Here is a 20612-nt window from a genome sequence, read left to right on the forward strand (position 1 = left end):
CCAAAGTGGCCAGGTGGCAGTCTTAATTTCTGTTCAATCAAATCGTTGTTGTATCTTCTGGTTGAAGAATTCCTCCTTTTGGAACTAAGACCTCTAAGCCAGCAAAGCATAAGATCATGGGAACAGGAAGCAAGAATTTTGCCAGTGGGCTACTAGGGGTAATAGCAAGTGATTCCACTCCATTTCCACCCCTTGATTCCTGGACCTGTAAATCCTGGCTGTGGGAGAAACAGCACCATATATTGGTTGCTGATTCATTCTAGTACCTACTATTAAAGCTTTTTACCTATTAGTGTTCAGTCCAGTATAGTTCAACAAGTATCTATTGATTGCCTATGTAAACAGTACTGATCAGATTATTGTAAAAGCATTATAAACTTGTCTCTTCTCCCATGGGCATTAAGTCATTGACATTTCACTCATTTACTCTGGTTGTTAAGTAGACTCTTATTAGTGCAAACACAGACTAGACTAAGCCATTTGTCAAAAGTGTATACCTCTGCTTCAGTTTTAAGATATAAAGTGATCACTTTTGTCTGCATTTCTGTTCTACTGCCCCACTCTAAAAAAAGTAAACGTCACTGGAGTGTATAGAATCTACATTTATGTTGTTTCTTATTTTACTAAAATGTTTCTGGTTCTCCAAGGTTTAGCATAGTTCTCATACCTTACCTTCGTTGTTCCAACCCCCATAGTTTCTGAGGAGATATGGGATAGAGCCTTAGAATTTGCATTCTAAGGAATACCTAAGTGATGCTCTTACTGCTGCTCTCAGAACCACACTTGGAGAACCAGTATCTTATATATTTATAAATGGTTGAAGATAAGGATTATCTTTGAAATCTACTACAGCTTTGTACAGTTCTACATATGGAAGTGTTCACCAACTGACATTCTCTTTTTTCTTTATCAAATAATGACTTGAGGGCCCAGTTCCATTGTCTTTATTGTGTCCTTGAGGTTGAAATATCCTTGTTAAATTTTTGTTACTTACTATGTCACTTGTCACCACAAAGACATATGAAAAAAGAGGAGCTCATGTTTTGTCTTACATGCTCATAGAACCTGCTCAGACTCCATATTTACTGCATACTGGGGAGGGAGTTGGTTCTCAAAGGGTCACTTTCTACCCCTGCCCTCTACATCCAGTTGGTCTACAGATTAGGATTAGCTTGGCACCCACCTAAACTATCCTTTGTAATAGATTTAAGTACCATGGACCAACCAGTACTGGTAACCATTATTTTATCAAGCTTGAACATACCAGAGATGAGATGTCAAAAATATGTATCAGTGTGATTGGTCGGAGCAAATGAGAGTATTCTCTGTCAGCCTCTCATTTTTGTCCATTTCAGTCTTATTGCTCAAAAATATCCATTAACTCCTTCTATTTATATCAAATTTGCCAGCCACTTGGGTTTGTTTCTTGCTCTGTTTTTATATTTATCTGTAGTTCTATAGCAATGGCTCCCTTCCTTTCCCTCCCCCCGTTTTTTCCTTTCTTTATTGACTGCAAAAATGGTGCTATTTAAGTAGTAATACCATCAAAACCTCAGAAAACAGATGAACTGTTAATAATATTGTGCCCTACTTTATGCACACGTTCACTAGGCTTTTAAATACCCTTTCCTACACTAGTCTTTATATCAAGTTTAATATAGCCTAGTATAGCATGTAGGTGAAAACTGGAAATATATTTTTTAATTATAGTTTTTAATAATTTTTTTAAAATTTGTTTATTTTCTAAGGAAGAAGAGACAGATAATGAAGAAAACTTTATTGATCTCAACGTTTTAAAGGCCCAGACATATCACTTGGTAAGTTTCATCAGCTACATGCAGGACCAACAAGCAATCAATGTACATGTTCTGCTGGAAATTTCAATGAGGCCATTGTTTTGTATGCCGCTTGAAAAGTAGCTCTCAAAATTGCTTTCCTATATATAAAATGTTATAATTACAGCAAATATAAAAACCCAGAGGAGTGAGTGAGGCAGCCTCCTGTCTGTATCATGGAAAATTGACACAGTGCTACTCATGCAGACTGAAAATAATTTGCCTGGTGGCATTTTTTATTATGAAAAGACATCAAGTATTCTATTTCAAGTTATTTTCCATTTTAATAGGCCAAGATTTAATGATCTTGATTATAGGAAAATATTTAAATTGTAGCTCTTTAAATAAAATGGATTAAGACTGGTAGGTATATGGATAAGTAATCAGACATTGCTTTAAGTCTGTTTTAATTATGAAATAACTCTAGTCTATAAAAGTACATATCCAATGAGATATTTCAGATATATATTGTATTTTTACATTCTCCATATATAATATATTAATATATATTATATATTATAAATAATTTTTTAATATATTCATAATATATAAATATAGAATTATGTAATATATGTTATATATTATAAATAATATATTAATATATAACATAAATATATAATATATAAATATATGTTAAATTAATTAAATAATATATAAATATAATTTATATGTTATAGTATATTTTATTTATTATGTAATGTTATATAATTTATATATTATATAATATGTTATATATTAATCAAGGATATATACCTATTGTACCCTCAAAAAGTACATATGGAAAGTGATACTCTATTAGTCCTTTATTTAATTTTTCTTATCTGAATCCTCAAAACAAGTTTGGATCTAGTTTTGGTTTCATATCATGAAGATTTCCTTGACTACCCCTCCCCAGGGTGATCTTTGTATTTATCATACTAATGAGGATCAATAATACTAAGGCAGTATTGATATAGTATTGATGCATCAATACTGCCTTAGTATTATTAATCCTCATTGATGCCTTAGTATTATTAATCCTCATTAGTTATTATTAATGATGCATATATGTGTGTGTGTTTTCTGCCGAACTTGAGATGTAATATAACATTGTGGTCAACTTGCCTGAGTGTGTGACTTAACTCTAATAGTTACTAGGATTCCAGACTTGGGCAAGTTTCCAAACTTCTTGTGCCTCATCTTCTTAAACTGCAAATGAGATAAAAATATTACCTTTACCTTTGTCGTAGGTTTCTGAAAATTAAAAGAGTTACTACATGTAAAACACTGTAATAATATCTGTCACATAGAAAGTACTCAGTACTGGCAAAAACCAAAACCACATCTTTCCTCCATATTTCCCCTTCTGAAATCTGATTTGTAAGCTCCTTGATAACATAGATAGCTATCCTTTTTAATATTCCCCATAGTGTAACACAGAAGGTAGTGAATAAAGACCTCTTAAATGAAGGTATTTTTTATTGATCAATTGAAAATTATATCAGAATAATATGTTAAAATTTAAATCTAAACTCCAGTGATATCAATACCTTACATTTGCAGATCGTTTTGTAGTTTTCAAGTACTTTAAAACACATTTCTTTACTGACCTTGTAAAGTATTTGGGTGGATGTTATCTCCATTTTACAAATATAAACACTGAAATTTATAACCTTGGGACAGTTTAATCTTTTAAGAAGCTAATAAATCACAGTACCTGAATTTAAACTGCTTCTCCAAACTCCAAGTCTATTGCTTTTTCTGCTTTACCTCATAACAAGAGTTGAACAAGGTGTAGATATGTTATGATTCTTGCCTTTAGCAAGTTGTAATTAGTAATGTTGGTGTTTACCTAATGTATGTGTTGAAGATGATGATGACAAAGTGCTTGTCGAGTGTGAGAAGAAAAAAGTAGAGATGCACACAGTTATTCTTGGAAAGAAACTGTTGTTTGTGTTATTCATTCTTATATTGATGGTGTAAACAGAGAACTGTGAAGGCCACCTGGGATTCCTTCTGGACAAAGTAGTTTGAGTACTGAGAAGGAGCAAAGTAATTTAGTGTGCTTCTTCCACTACACCATTTCCTTATTGGTCCTGATTTCAATTTTTCATCTCAAACTACATGAGGAAGGGTTTTTCCAAATGGTGTTTTTGTAGATTATCTAAGTATTAGATTCTTTGGGCAAAAATTATATAACAAATCCTTTAGAGCTAAGACTATGTATAGTGATATTTCCACAAGAGGAAGAAGCGTGAACGCCAGGTGTTTGTGGATGGTCAACCATGGAGTACTAATGAGGCAGAAAACCCTTTCATATTTTAAAAAACCTGGCAAGCTCATGATATTGCCCACTAAAGCCATCTGCCTGAGACAGCTGTGTCTGACTACAGCTTATGATGGTTCGGGCTGCTCTTTCCCCAAGACAACATTGCTATATAGGTTAGTATCATAGATTTAAGATTTTATGTCTCATGCAGCAGGTGGACTCACAATGCAGAGGAAATATTATTTTAGGAAAGTTGAGCATGATGAATTCTTCACTGGAACAAAAACGATACATACTGTCAAGGAAAGTGACTTTCTAAATGTATATGTGACTGTGCAAGCCCAGCCGTGTGTGGATTGCAGCATTTCCTCGCTGTCTATAGTTTTAAGACAATAAGATGCTTCTTCAATCATTTTCTATCCTCTCACCTACCCTACTTTATTTTTCCTCACAGACCCTGGTATTGTGTTACGTTTATTAATTACTGATTTATTTTTTCTGTCGCAACCACTAGAATGCAAACTCCTCTAGAGCAGGAGCTTTTTCACTGCTTTTTTCACCTGTGCCTTGTGTGTAGAAGTTGCTCAATAATCAATAATACTGTAGGAATACATGCCTGAATGTGTGCTATTTTTGCATTTATGGTTTTATAGGCAATTTTCATAGAGAAAAGAACTTATTGACAATAATTATATCCTCTTCTGTGTACCATGCGGGATAATGCAGGGAGAAATCTACCTATATTCTTTTCTTTCATTAAATAAAGTGAAGTCTAGACGCTGAAAAGCATGCTCTTTAAGTATCATGATCATTCCAAGAGTTGGACCTACACAAGCATATTCCTGAGATTTGCAGTAAAATGAAGTGAGAATGCAAATGAAAAAGACATGTCATAAGCAGGTTGTGTTCTCTGGATGCAAATACAGACAGTTTGGAGTGCAAGATGTTTATTAGAAATAGACACATGTGAAAGGAGGGGAGAGGAAAGTAGGATTGGGCAGAGGGAGAAGTCATGCTGCGATACAGGCCTGACAAAGATTGGCCAACCTGGTAGAGCCAAGTGTTGCCTGCTTAGCTCACCTGCTGAAGGCCAGTTGCCCTGGGAAGGGCATACTCCCAGGTGAAATGGCTCTCTGCAGGAGCTGACAGCAGGAGGCTGTCTGCTAGCCACATTCTCTGAAGCTCAGCAGCAAGATCTTCCTTGAAAGAGGTCCTGGTGACCCATCTTCCTAACTACCACAGCATAGTTGAAGCCTGTAACTGCTAACTTGAAGAATTTGTAAAGAGATACCATCTGCCCATTGACTAAACTTTAAACATCTGCCTAAGTCGATCATGACACAGCAGTAGTTTCATGAACACTGAAAAAGATATATTCCTCCTACTGATGATGAATGCTTATAACAATGACATTGGTTTGTTTTGGAAGCAGTTGCTTTTGAGAACATTTATTTAAGGTTTAAAAAATACATTTAAAGTCATTCTGTGTGATTTTCCTTTCTAATTCCCTTACCCCATTTATGATTTTGCCGACAACTGTAATTAGTGACGCATTGCTTCATCTTCCACAATTTCATTTGTAATTTAATTACTTGAATTTTGAGATAACTTTTCTTAGAAGGAAAGCATTACGAACAGATATTAGGCTTCAAGGCTAGTCCACAGAATTCCATGTTCTTTATGTCCCTCTGATTCCTGAGTGTTTTTGAAGTCTGAAATTTAGCCAAAGTTACCCTAAGAGTGGCCATGAGAAAGGACACTGGTGCTGAATTAAAGTTCTGACAGTTGGACTGGGCCTGTGATGTTTAGAGTATAGTAGACTATTCAGAGCTTTAGGGAGTGGGAGCAGGAAAGGAAGACTCTAGTGATGAGGTGGTACCAAGGTGTGCTAGTCATTTCCATTTCTAATTTGCATATGTCAATTGGGCACTGCTTGCGTGTTCACAGTGGCTATGCTGTAATTATGAGTAGTCTTGGTATCTCCATTCACCCTTGTGAAACTCAACAGAATCATGGCAACAGACTTCTGGCAGCATAATGCAGATGTGTCATTCTCCTCCCCCAGTGAAAAAAAGAGGAGAGGGAGCCACGCACTCTCTATTTTTAAATGCCCATCACCTCATTTCAAAACATTTTTTTAAACATGCCATAGATACTATTCTTTCTTGAGATGCTAAATTTGAGGTTTTGGAAACCAAATCCTGAGTTACACAGTGTAAAACCAAGTATCTCAAAAGGTTTAAACACAATTGGTTTTTAATTACTTAGCAAGAAATTCATGATACCAAGTAAGAATGAGAGACTTTTTAGCTTGAAACACAAAAGGTGAAAGGAAGTAAAAATATGAGCTTAGAGTAAAAATGTCATTTCAGGTTTAGAGTTTCATCTAGGCAAAACTGCAGTATTGTAATCAAAGAGAGGAAGAAGATGGATCTTTTTTGGTTAATATCTTAAATACTTTAATTTTTTAAATTTTACATATGTTTTATGTTTTTATTTTAGACAAAATATCCTTACTAAGTAATCTAGGAGAAAAAACTGTTCTATGTACAGCTTGCCCTATCAGTTGCCATTAATTTTTGATTCCTGCTTAAGGAGAATGTTTTTTCTTCTGCTTTCCTAAAACAGTTGAGTGTTAGACCTCCTATCTGTGTTATGAGAGAAGTCTATGGTTGATATTTCACAGGAGAAATTAAAATGCCACATGTTTCAGTGTGATGGGACACATTATGACTGAGTAAATGCTTTTATTTCTCTGGTAACTAACCCTTACCACCCCCATCAGTTTTACATCTGGAGGTGAATAGGAAATGTGGGCTAGAGAAAAAAGTTCTGCTTCTCACTGCTCAGTGGAGGCTCAAATGGCAGTTCCTGCTGGGTGTAAAAGACACCCAGTTCGAATTTTGCTTGATCTACAATGTAGCTTTTCCACCCACTTTTGAAGTAAGAGAGATCCTTGTTTTCTTCTTGCTTTCATTGTAGGCCTAGAAAAAGTAGGAAGCAAGGACTTTTCAAGGTCCCTTCCCAGATCTGAGTCCATACCTTCAAGGTAGATTCTATGGCAGAAATAGCAGCCTTAGATGAATTCCTGACTGTGTGTCACTCGCCACATGACCATAGCAAGTTAACTAACTTCTGTGACTCTGCTTTCTTATCTGGCAATGGGACACAAATAATTCTAACCAGTCTTGTTTTGAGATTATTAAAACCTAACCTGTGGGCAGTACCTGACATTGTGCGGGCATAGAGTATGCGCTTCATGCATTTCTTATGTTTTATAATTTTTTACCTTTCCTAGAAACTGGAATTAGTTCTCAACATTCTTATGTGCCATAGAAGACTAGAAAAAGCCCCAATCCCTCAATACAAATGAGTCCCTAGATTGCCATGAGTATTTTTGAGTAAGATACTTACATAGGATATAAGTTATCAAGAAGCTTGCATTTCTATGTAAATTGGGAAGCCCTGGTGATGTCATGGCTTTATTTTCATAATCTGTCACATGGATTATTATTGAAGGCCCACTAGACTAAATTTGCTGTCACACAAGATCTCTCCTACAGAAATGACTCAGGGAGATCTGATGAAAAGTAATAAAATAATGATTTTTTAAGATATTATTTGAGAGCTGTCATTCTATAAATAGGTAGGTTATAGTTCCTTCCATCAACACTAGTAGCAGATATTTATTATGTAATTCAATATATTAAATGGGTACCAGACTATATACATTTTTTTCAGTCTTCTACAAGTTTGTATTTTTTAAAACCACCCATCTCTCAAATCCTGATCGCCACTTACCACTTACCCCTGGCAATGTTAGTGCTTTGAATATATGTCTGATTCATCTTTACCCAGGCTATCTATGTAGTCATTAAGACCCGTGGATGCTGCCTTTGAAACATTTCCTATATCCATCCCTTCAGCTGTCTTGCAAGGCCATGTTCTTTTCATTGCCTGTCTGGACTATATAACAGTAATGCTCTAAATAGTCTTTGGTCTTCCTCTTTCAATCCCACCCCCACCCTTTGTCAAAATATTTTTCACCCTGCTTCTCTGTCTGACTTACTGAAACATGACTATTACAGGTCATTTTGAATTCAATAACGTTTGATGGCTTTCATTGCCTACAGGTCCATTTATATAGAGTATAGAGGAATAAAATTTTGATCTGACTTTCAAGGCCCTTAGCAATTTGATTATTGTCTACACAGCTAACCTCATTTTCTTCTACAAACCCTTTATTCCGGTTAAATGGGTGCTCTCATAGGCTTTCAAATACCTTGTGAGCATATCTGCTCCCATCCAATGCTTCTGTTTCCTATTATCTCTTTTCTAAAATACCTTCCCACTGTCTCTCTACCTGACTCAAATGTTCAAGGTTCAGCTGAAATGCTATCTCTTCTATCTCCTCAATGACACTTCCCTTATCACTTTGCCCCATTTAGTCCCATAGCCAACCCCAAAATCTACAAAAACCCATACATCTTTATAAAACATAGCTAACATGTTTTATTCGTGAGGATTGTTGTTGTAGTCACTATTCCTGGACTATAGCAGTATGTGGAACATAGTGGGCACTAAATAAATAGTTGTTGGATAAGTATTAATAAATACAGTAATTGTACCTTGCCTATAACTTCTTGGCTTCTTTTCTGGCTGGAGGACAAAATTCATATTCCTTACCCTAGATTTGAAGGTCTTTCACAATGTACTTAACTCTCTTTTCCTCTCCAGTATTCACTTTTTTTTTTTTTTTTTTGAGACGGAGTCTCGCTCTGTCCCCCCAGGCTGGAGTCCAGTGGCGCGATCTCGGCTCACTGCCAGCTCCGCCTCCTGGTTTCATGCCATTCTCCTGCCTCAGCCTCCCGAGTAGCTGGGACTTACAGGCGCCCGCCACCACGCCCGGCTAATTTTTTGTATTTTTTTAGTAGAGATGGGGTTTCACCGTGTTAGCTAGGATGGTCTCGATCTCCTGACCTTGTGATCCGCCCACCTCGGCCTCCCAAAGTGCTGGGATTACAGGCATGAGCCACCGCACCCAGCCAGTATTCACCTTTTTAAGCCCCTAGACTCTTTTCTCATTTTGATCCTCACAAGTTATATTCATTCCTATTTCAGTTTTTTGGCTTATGCCGTTTTCCTCACTGAAAACACTTGGCTTGTCTCTTTTCTGCCTGTCTATATCCCATACATTCCTGCAAGGCTAAACTTAAAACTCACTATTGCATTAAAACATACTTGTCTTTCTCATTCAGACTCCTACAGCATACCACCTGTACCTGCTGGTTTTTGGAAGTTAATCAAATTTTATTTTTACCTGCTTATTGAAAAAACTTTATTCTTTTTTAAAGTAAAATATGTTCCTTGTGTTTTCTAAAAAATGAAAGAACAAAAGAGTGTAAAGAAAAATGTGAAAAGTTTCCCAAATCTCAGCATCCAGATAGAAACATTGTACCCTTTTATTCGTAATTAGCCCAAAGTTATGTAAGATGAGAACATTTGGAAGTGGTATCTGAATGAAGGGTATATGGAAATTTTTTGTGTAATATTGATACAATTTTTTATAAGTCTGAAAATATATACAGAATTTAACAAAGTAGTATAGAATCTATAAAATAATACAAATATGTGGTCATGTTAGTATATGAAGCAATGCAAATCAGTGAGGAAAACTGAACTATTCAATTAAATGGTGAAGAGATAATAGGCTAATCCATTTATAGAAAAAGCTGGATTCCTCCCTCATACATTACACCCAAATTAACTCCACACGGATCACAATAACAAATAATAAGGCACAAAAATAAAACAAAAACATGAGGCCAAGTGCAGTGACTCATGCCTCTAGTCCCAGCACTTTGAGGGCCATGGTAGGTGGATCACTTGAGGCCAGAATTTCAAGACTACCTTGGCCAACATGGTGAAACCCCATCTCTACTAAAAATACAAAAATCAGCCTAGCATGGTGGTGCATTCCTGTAGTCCTAGCTACTTGGGAGGTTGAGGCAGGAGAATCACTTAAACCCTGGAGGCAGAGGCTGCAGTGAGCCGAGATCATGCCACTGCACTCCAACCTGGGTGACAGAGCGAGATCCTGTCTCGACAAAACAAAACAAAACACACACACTCACACACCAAACATGAGGAGTGACAAGTGTTACAGTTTGAAGTAGGCATAATTAAGCATGACAAGAAAATCCAAAACATAAAATACAAATCTGAATGTATAAAAATTAAAACTTTATATTATGGGAAAGCAGAGTGGGGAACACCATAAAGTTAAAATACAAGTGACAAACTGGAGAAAAATAATTATAGCCTAGGTGACAAAGGGTTGATAGACATATGGTAAGGTGTTTTAGAGCTTGTGCTCTAGAGTAATGCTGCCTGACCTACCAATCACTGGATGTGACATTGAAAAAGTCACCTACCTATTCTGTGCCTCAGTTTCCTCACTTTAAAAGATGGTAATAAGACTCCGTGTTTCATGGTGTTATTGTTGGGCATTTAACCCATATGTAAAAGCATCTAATACCATGTTTGACATGTAATAATAATGATAATAACTGCTAAAATATACCAGGGGTTAATATGTATTATACACTGTGCAAGCCTTTTAAATACATTGTCTCATTTAATGCTCACAGCACCCCTTCCAATGAGGAAGGTGCTGTTATTCTCATTTTACAGATGGGTACTCTGAGATTTAGAGAGGTCACGTGACTTGACCAACAGCTAGTAAGTCATGAAGGTGGGATTTGAGCAGATGTGATTCCAGACCCATCCCTCTTAACATTTACACCATGCTGTTGTGACTCTTAAGACAACTTAGTTCCCTTTTCCTTGAGTCTTGGGAGTATTTAATCTTGAGAGTTAATTTGACTTTTAACACCCTCTCAGTAGGTATATGATTTGAGTTCTTCAAATGAATCTGGACACTAGTATATCCATGAGGTTGCCATCTCATGTTTATTTTTACAGAACATAGCCTTTCTTTGATGCTTGACCAGAGAATTACTGGAACAGGATTCTGAGTAGATTTTTAATACTGTATGTTTGATTCTTGAACTGACTTCGATGGTGTGCCCCACTGTTTGAGCCCAAGGTTACTTTATGGGATAGTGCAGACTGTTATTTTCAATTCTTCCTTTGGCAGTCAGGATCAGTTCCCATCTCATCAGTTTCTCCTTTTACCTAGGACCAATTATTACTCCCATTAACTGGCCTCAGGCTCTTCCTAGTAGTCTGCAAATTTTGCAGGCAGCAATTAAATCCTTTTAGCTTTCTACACCAAGCACAGTGCCTGAATTCTTACCTTGAATGTTGTAGGAGTTTAACAAATGGATTATTAGTTTAATTAATTAATTATAAATGAGACTTCTAGATAACTTGTGCCTTATGAGCTTCTAATTGTTTCTTCTGCAGCAGTAACTGGAAAATGAAACTTCCCAAAAGCAATGTTTTATCTTAGTTAACATGTTAGAGAGGGACTTTGTCATGATGGTATAAAATTTTGATTAAAAGAAACAGCAGTTTATTTCTCTTTTTCAAGTAACCCACATAAAGTACCATTTGTTAAATGGAAAAACAATTGGGAAGAAAAGTTTTCTCAAAGTGTATAGTTTTAAAATGATTTATACTTTATTTATAGGGCTTGCTCAGTTAATGTATCCAGTTATTAGGCATTAAGAAATGTTGAGTGAGGAGTGAGGTTATGAAATAGATATGCAAACATGGATGTAGAAAGAAACCGTATAGTTTGAATAAGTTAATGCTGCTCTGCCAAATCTAATGTTCTCTTTTTGCCCTTTATTCATTTAGTAACTGGGCCATTTCCCCTCATATATTAATTATGGCCTACGAGTGAGTGAAAATTTTTGAGCTCCTACGTTAAATCATTTTAGGACATTGGGAGTGGGAGTTAGCAAATTGTTGCTTACGGGAACCAAATAATAAGCTAGTAAGGGTAAATGCAACTTACTAAAGGGTCCAACATAAAAACAAATAGCTTATGCACTGGCATACCTTAATGCAGCATTTGATCTTTATGTACCCTACTGCCTCAGATTCTAGGTCTGGTTCAAACGGCCACTGCAAACCCATCTGTCTTTATGAAAAAGGCCCTTCCTTCAGTAAAACATTTTGAGTATGTTATTCACAACTTGAACAATCCCGCATCCAGGCCTGAAGAAAGTGGGAGTATGGATGGGTGTGACCCCTTGTCTTGTTTGGTGATTCTGAACTTCAATCTTGTAAGGAGAGAAAGAAAGAGGGGGTAGAAATGAGGGTTGGAAATGAGGGTGGAAATGAGGGTTGGAGAGCCCTGGCTTTGGGATTTAATCAACAGCATCTAGCTTCAGTTCACCCCAATGGTACTCCATAAATCAAACTTATTTTTATTTATTTTTAAATTTTTTTATCTTTAGTTATTATGAATACATAGTGCATATTTATGGGTTGTATGTGATATTTTGATACAAGGCATACAATACGTAATGATCAGATCAGGGTAGTTGGGATATCAATCACCTCAAGCATTTATCATTTCTTTGTGTTAAGAACATTCCCATTCCACATTTTTAGGTATTTTGAAATATATAATACATTATTGTTAATTATAGTTGCCCTATTGTGCTACCAAACACTAGGTCTTATTTTTTCTATATAACTAATGCAGTTTTAAATAACTATATTTTCATATCCACTGACCATTCCCTTTTTATCCTTCCTCCCCGCTACCATTCTCAATCTCTGGTAACCATCATTCTACTCTCTACCTCCATGAAATCTACATTTTTTTTAGCTCCCACATATGAGTGAGAACATGTGATATTTGTCTTACTGTTCCTGGCATATTTCATTTAACATAATGACCTCCAGTTCCATCCATGTTGCTACAAATGACAGGATTTCATTCTTTTTATGGCTAAATAATATCCCATTGTGTATATATACCATATTTTCTTTATCCATTCATCCCTTGATCAACACTTAGGTTGATTCCCTATCTGGGGTATTGTGAATAGTGCTGCAGTAAACATGGGAATGCAGATTTCTCTTCAACATACTGATTTCCTTTCTTTTGGGTATATGCTCCACAGCAGCATTGCTAGATTATATGATAGATTTTTAGATTTTTTTGAGGAACCTCCAAAGTGTTCTCCATAGTGGCTATATTAATTTACTTTCCCACCAACAGTATACAAGTGTTCCCCTTTCTCCATATCTTTGCCAGCATTTGTTATTGCCTGTCTTTGTGATAAAAACCATTTTAATGAGGTAAGATGGTATCTTGTGGTTTTGGTTCTCATTTCTCTGGTGATTAGTAATGATTAGAGATCATTTTTTCATATAATTGTTGGCCATTTGTATGCCTTGTTTTGAGAAATGTCTCTTTTGATCTTTTGCCTATTTTTTAATTAGATCATTTGGGTTTTTTTCCTACTGAGTTGTTTGAGCTCCTTATATATTCTGATTGTTAATCCCCTTTCAGATGGGTAGTTTGCAGGTATTTTCTCCCATTCTGTGGGTTGTCTCTTCATTATGTTGATGGCTTCCTTTTCTGTGCAGAAGCTTTTTAGCTTGACATGATCCCATTTGTCCATTTTTGCTTTGTTTACCTGTGCTTTTGAGGTCTTACTTAAGAAATCTTTGCCCAGACCAATGTTCTGGAGCATTTCCCCAGTGTTTTCTTTTAGTAGTTTTATAGTTTCATGTCATAGATTTAAGTGTTTAATCCATATTGATTTGATTTTTGTGTATGGTAAGAGATAGGCATCTAGTTTCATTCTTCTACATATGAATATCCAGTTTTTCCAGCACTATGTATTGAAGAGACTGTCCTTTCCACAATGTATACTCTTGGTGTTTTTATCAGAAATGAGTTGGCTGTAAATGCATGGATTTAAATCTGGATTCTCTGTTCTTTTCCATTGGTCTTTGTGTCTGTTTTTATGCCAGAACCATGCTGTTTTAGTTATGGTAGCTTTGTAGTATAATTTGAAGTCAGGTAATGCAATGATTCCAGCTTTGTTCTTTTTGCTCAGGATTACTTTGACTATTCTGGGTCTTTTGTAGTTCCTTATAAATTTTAGATTTTTTTTTTTTATTTCTGTGAAGAATGTCATTAGTATTTTTATAGGGATTGCATCTGTAGATTGCTTTGGGTAGTATGGACAGTTTAATAATATTTATTTTTCCAGTCCATGAACTTGGAATATCTTTCCCTTTTCTGTGTCCTCTTCAATTCTTTCATCAGTGTTTTTGTAGTTTCATTCTAAAGATTTTTTCACTCCTTTGATTAAGTTTATTCCTAGGTATTTTATTTTAGCTGTCGTGAATGGGATTACTTTCTTGGTTTCTACTTCAAATTGTTTACTGTTGGCATATATAAATGATACCGATTTTTATATATTGATTTTGTTCCCTGTAACGTTACTGAATTTATCATTTGATGCAGTATCTACATTCTATTAAGAATCACTCAAAACTGCTGCTGAGAAGGCATGCTGTCTTGTTGCAGCCTGATTTTGCAGGGTTGGGATGTGGGGGCCCATAACCTTGGCAGGAGTAACCCTCTGTGTATACCCACACACATGCCCTGAGGTCAGGGCTCATATACCACTAGCAAGGCATATGTCCTCCCTACCCCAGCCCCCACTAGTTTATCCTGTGTGGTATATAAAATGAGAAATTGGGTCTCGTGGAGTCTAAGACAGGTACTCAGATGTGCCAGTGAATGTTCATATGCCTAGTTCTTCCAAACATATGCATCTTATTGATGCCAGTGTGAATTTACATGGCAGAGAACCTTCCCTATTGCTTTAGGTTTCGACACAGAGACCCATTATCTCTTTTCCTGCCGTCATACACAGTCTCATGTAACTTCACACGTATCTACTTTGTGAATGAAGCACCTCCTTCGCCAGCTATGATACTCTTGTGCTACCCTAGATCCAATTTATATAGAAGTATACAGCATTAAGTACTCTAAATAATACAATGTTTCCATATTTAAAGTAGAATCTTGAGCTTTTTTTTTTTTCACATTTTACTTAATGTTTTGGTTTTTTATACTTCTGGTTTTCTAAATGGAATACATTCAGACCACGTATTATAAAGTGTAAAAACATGTATTAGTTATCCATTCTCAAATGGTGAAGTTAAAAATATATAGTCCCTTGAATCTGAACAAAAAGCAGTATAGGCTTTAAGGCTCTGAGTCTAAACAGGACTTGCTGTTATGAGCTAGGAGGTAGGAGAGGCTTTCTTATGTTAGCACTGTTCCAGAGTCTTAGTTGGGAGTGAGTTCAAAGCCTCTAAAGACCTCAGGCTCCCACAGAAATGCAAACCCTAATGTAAGATTAATCTTCTGGTTAGTGTTACATCTGATTGGAAAGACTAATCCAATGAGCTTTCATTTAAGAAATGTGATTTTAGTGACATAAATATATATTGGGAATGTAATTTCATCATGAGGTTGTTCACCTAGTTTTTATTTTTAAATTTTGTATTATGGAATGTTTCAAATGTATACAAAATTAGAATAAGATAATGAACATGCCACATTATCCAGTTTCAGCAGTTGTTAACATTTTGTCAATCATGTTTTATTTAAAGCTGCCTCCCTTTTTTTCTTTGCCTCATAGTATTTCAAAGTAAAATTCAGACATCTTGTCAATTCATCAGTAAATATTTTAGCATTTATTTCTAACTTATAAGGCCTTTTTAAACAAAACCATGTCATGTCATACCTATAAAATTAGTAATTTCTTAATATCATCCAGTATTCTCCCATATTAAAACTTCACTGATTGTCTCAAAAATATCTTTTATAGATTATTAAAATTAGAATTCATATAAGATTCATACATTTTATGTCTGTTTATATCTCTTTAGTCTCTTTTTCTCTATATAAACATTGATATTTTAATTTTTTCTTTAGATTTATAATTAAGAGAGTTAAAGGGAAGAATTGGTACCAAAATTACTGCCTTAGATTTTATCTTTAAATCATTAATCTACATTATTTATATTTTCAGATCCATACATAATGCTGAAATGTGAAGGGGTGGGAAAAAAGAAAAGAGTGGGCCTTTTTTTGTTGTAATTCAAAAACAATTATGATGGATTTTTGTTATTCCAATGCAGAAACCAAATGCAGAAATTTGGCCCCCTCCCTATTTGAGTTCAAGTATGTCTATATTAAATTACACTTTAAGCTATATTATAATTTGACCTAATAAATTTTCACTTCAATTATGAATACAAATTTTGTAAATAGCAATTCTTTCCTTCTGGAATTTTTTTATATTTTGTCTTTCAGATTTGGGGTTTGTATTTCAGTATAATAAATTTAAGTGTTTCTTCCTTTTTTTTTTTTTTTTTTTTTTTTTTCGAGACAGAGTCTTGCTCTGTCACCCAGGTTGGAGTAGTGCAGTGGCATAATTTTGGCTCACTGCAAGCTCCGCCTCCCGGGTTTACGCCATTCTCCTGCCTCAGCCTCCCAAGTAGCTGGGACTACAGGCACCCGCCACCATGCCTTCTTACCAAACATGAGTGAGTTTTCTTACCAAACATCTTTTCTACTGTTACCAATTAACATACCTAAATGGCTTGTTGGTCCATTTGATGGTATTCCTGTTGAGTTCAATCTGATGTCTTAGAAACATTTTTCCTTGTAAAAATAGTTGAATCATATATTTGCTTCTTTTTTAATATGTATTTTGCTATTCTACCAGGTTGGTGCATTATTTTCTTTCAACATTGTAGGAAGACAGAAAAGAATTTCTTCTTCCACTATAATTTTAACACTACCAATTCTTGATTTAAATTGTGCAGTACTGCTAAAATGCCTCAAATTTTTACCATTTCTTTTTATAAACTCTCAATCTTGTGATATCTTTCCTTTCTTAGGATATGAACGAGACTGCCAAACAAGAAGATATTTTGGAATCCACAACAGATGCTGCGGAATGGAGCCTAGAAGTGGAACGTGTACTACCGCAACTGAAAGTCACGATTAGGACTGACAATAAGGTATCAAAGAGGGAACACATTATCTTAAAAAAAATGTTATAAGGAAACTTCAGGGTTAGGGGTACTCCCAATTATAAAAATTATTAAAGAAGGGCAGTAGGATTCAGTTTTCAGCATTTTTGTCTTAATAAGGATTTAACAAATTGTTGTTGAATAACTGAATAATGTAATCTGGTCCAAAAAGCGAAGCAAAGATCTTTAAAAGAGTGATTTAGAAGACATCATATTTGCCTGGTGTTGAGGGGTATTTTCTCAGAAGATTTTCTGGGAAGTCATATTATGTTTAGATGAATAGGAATTCCATGACCATACCAACGGATTAGAGTTATAAGATAGGTCAGAGCTCTGCTGCATGGCAAAACAGAAAGCAGTCTGGAAGTGCTCTTAGATAATCTATTCAATACATGTGATTAAAAATAAAATGCTGGCCCCAACACTTTGGGAGGCCGAGGTGGGCAAATCATGAGGTCAGGAGTTCAAGACCAGCCTGGCCAACACACCGAAACCCCATCTCTACTAAAAGTTCAAAAATTAGCTGGGCATGGTAGCACACGCTTGTAATCCCAGCTACTCAGGAGGCTGAGGCAGGAGAATCGCTTGAACCCGGGAGGCAGAGGTTGCAGTGAGCCAAGATTGCACCACTGCACTCCAGCCTGGATGACACAGCGAAACTCCATCTCTAAATAAATAAATAAAATGTTAAAATAATCAAGAAGTCATATTTAATAAGATTTAGGGATTAGACCAGATTAATTCACCCATTGTATCAAGTTTCTACTTCCTTTCTAGTTACAATTTGATAAATACTGTTGTATTAGTTCGTTTTCATACTGCTATAAAGAACTGCCCAAGACTGGGTAATTTATAAAGGAGAGGTATAACTGACTCATAGTTCAGCATGGCTGTGGAGGCCTTAGGAAACTTACAATCATGGCAGACGGCCAAGGGGAAGCAAGGCATCTTCTTTACAAGGCCATAGGAAGGAGAAGAAGTGAGCAGGGGAAATGCCAGACAGTTATAAAACCATCAGATCTCGTGATAACTCACTCGCTTTCACAAGAACCCCGTGGGGAAACCATACCCATAATCCAATCACTTCCCACCAGGTTCCTCCCTTAACACTTGGGGATTACAATTCAAGATGAGATTTGGGTGGGGACACAAAGCTAAACCATATGATTCTGCCCCTGGCTCATGTCCTTAACATTTCAAAACACAATCATGCCTTCCCGACAGTCCCCCAAAGTCTTAACTCATTCCAGCATTAACCCCAAAAGTCCAAGTCCAAAGACAAGGTTAATCTGAGACAAGGCAAGTCCCTTCTGCCTAGTAGCCTGTAAAATCAGGATTTGAACTGCACAGGTCCACTTATAGGCAGACTTCCCAATAAACGTTATACCCAGTATGCCTGCTATTCTGCATCCTCTTCCACCTCCTCTTCCCCTTCTGCCTCTGCCACCTCTGAGACAGCAAGACCAACCACTCCTCTTACTCCACATGAAGACAATGAGGATAAAAATCTTTTTAGTGATCCACTTCCACTTAATGAATAGTAAATATGTATTTTCTTTCTTATGATTTTCTTAATAACACTTTCTTTTCTCTAGTTTACTTTGTTGTGAGAATGCAGTATATAATACATATAACATAAGGAATACATGTTGTTTATATTATCAGTATCATTTCTAGTCAAAAGTAAGCTGTTAGTAGTTAAATTTTTAAGGAGTCAAAACTTATACATGGGCAGCCCTAATCATAAACCCAACTATATTTGCATAAAACAGTAGAATTAGCTTATCCCTTCCTGCTTTAAATCTTAGTGCTGGCAGGAGAATCGCTTGAACCCGGGAGGGGGAGGTTGCGCTGAGATTGCGCCATTGCACTCCAGCCTGGGCAACAAGAGCGAAACTCCGTCTCAAAAAAAAAAAAAAAAAAAAAAAAAAAAAAATCCTAGTGCTCACATCTCTTTCTTACTAATACATGTCTTTGTGGCACTTATTTTTTTCATAACAGGACACTTTAGTCTGCATTAAAAACCTGTTTAGGCAGATATCTTTTCTCCACAGTGATATTCTTAATGGCACCTAGGAACTCATCTTCTGCCATTTAGTCATCAGAAGCTGAGTCTCCTGTTACCTTGACACTTCTTAAAGCCAAACCTCTTTCAAACATTATCAAACCATCCTTTGCTGGCATCAAATTCTCCAGCTTTAGATCCTTCACCCTCCTTTTGCTTTAAATTGTCATATAATAATAACTTCATTTTTTCTTGAATCATAATGGAGGCTGTAAGTATGTCTTTCTTACACCCACATAAAAGCTGCATTTTCAGTAAAAGAGAAAAAGTATTTTGCAAAAAGTAAAAGGTTTTTGTGCCTGCTGTCGTAGCTGCAGTGATGGCTTCATAAATTTTCTTTTTTTTACAATGGTTCTTTTTTTTTTTTTTTTTTTTGAGACGGAGTCTCGCTCTGTCGCCCGGGCTGGAGTGCAGTGGCGCGATCTCGGCTCACTGCAAGCTCCGCCTCCCGGGTTCACGCCATTCTCCTGCCTCAGCCTCCCGAGTAGCTGGGACTACAGGCGCCCACAACTGCGCCCGGCTAATTTTTTGTATTTTTAGTAGAGACGGGGTTTCACCGTGGTCTCGATCTCCTGACCTTGTGATCCGCCCGCCTCGGCCTCCCAAAGTGCTGGGATTACAGGCGTGAGCCACCGCGCCCGGCCTACAATGGTTCTTATGCTGGATTCATTTATCTTGAAATGACAGGCATCCTCAGCTGCAGACCTCAATCTACAGTACATATCAAGGAATTCATCTCTTTATTGTAATGTCAGGACTTTTCTCTGCTTCTTGGGAGCACTTCCAGCATTGCAGGTGACATTTGTATGGGTCCCATGGTGTTATTCAGGGTTTACGCTAAACATGAAAAATACTTGAAGATATTGCACTAAACATGAAAAGTACATGAAAACCTCAAGAAATAACTTTTTACTGTGATACACGATTTATTATAGAGACTAACTGCTCACTTGGACGTGATTAACCTCACACATTTTAAGCAATATTTGCAACACTTGAGCTCATCACAATAACAAAAGGTGGCTACAAAATTATTATAGTAGTACAGATTATACTACAGTTAATTTTATACACTTATGATTTAATACTGCATATCTACCTTCGTTTACATTTCTGTCAACTGCAAATGGTGCCACCATGTACAGTCTGTGTCTGTGTGCATAAATTTTGGTAAACTTTAACTTTTCGTAATAGTTTTTTTGTATATTTATGGTAGTAAATAACATAGACTAGTATCTATGTATATTTTATGTGTTTATAACATATCTAGCTTTTTCTTAATTTTTTCGATATTTTAGCCTATGTGGTTCATCTGCAACTTTTTTCAAATTGTTGCAAATCTCTAGAAATTTTTTGTATGTATTTATTGAAAAAATCTGCATATAAGTGGACCTATGGAGTTCAAACTAGT

At 36.1% G+C, this 20612-nt stretch overlaps 1 protein-coding gene across 1 annotated transcript in view; it reads left to right on the plus strand.

Moving 5' to 3' along the window:
• Positions 1-20612, plus strand: part of IFT57 (intraflagellar transport 57) — a 63780-nt gene that overhangs the window by 13772 nt on the left and 29396 nt on the right. The window contains exons 5-6 of the mRNA XM_050781998.1: positions 1749-1817; positions 17002-17124. Coding sequence (XP_050637955.1) covers positions 1749-1817; positions 17002-17124 — 192 coding nt within the window. The remainder of the gene's footprint in view (positions 1-1748; positions 1818-17001; positions 17125-20612) is intronic.

The sequence above is a fragment of the Macaca thibetana genome, chromosome 2 (genome assembly GCF_024542745.1).
Source record: "Macaca thibetana thibetana isolate TM-01 chromosome 2, ASM2454274v1, whole genome shotgun sequence".
Classification (NCBI taxonomy): Eukaryota; Metazoa; Chordata; class Mammalia; order Primates; family Cercopithecidae; genus Macaca; species Macaca thibetana.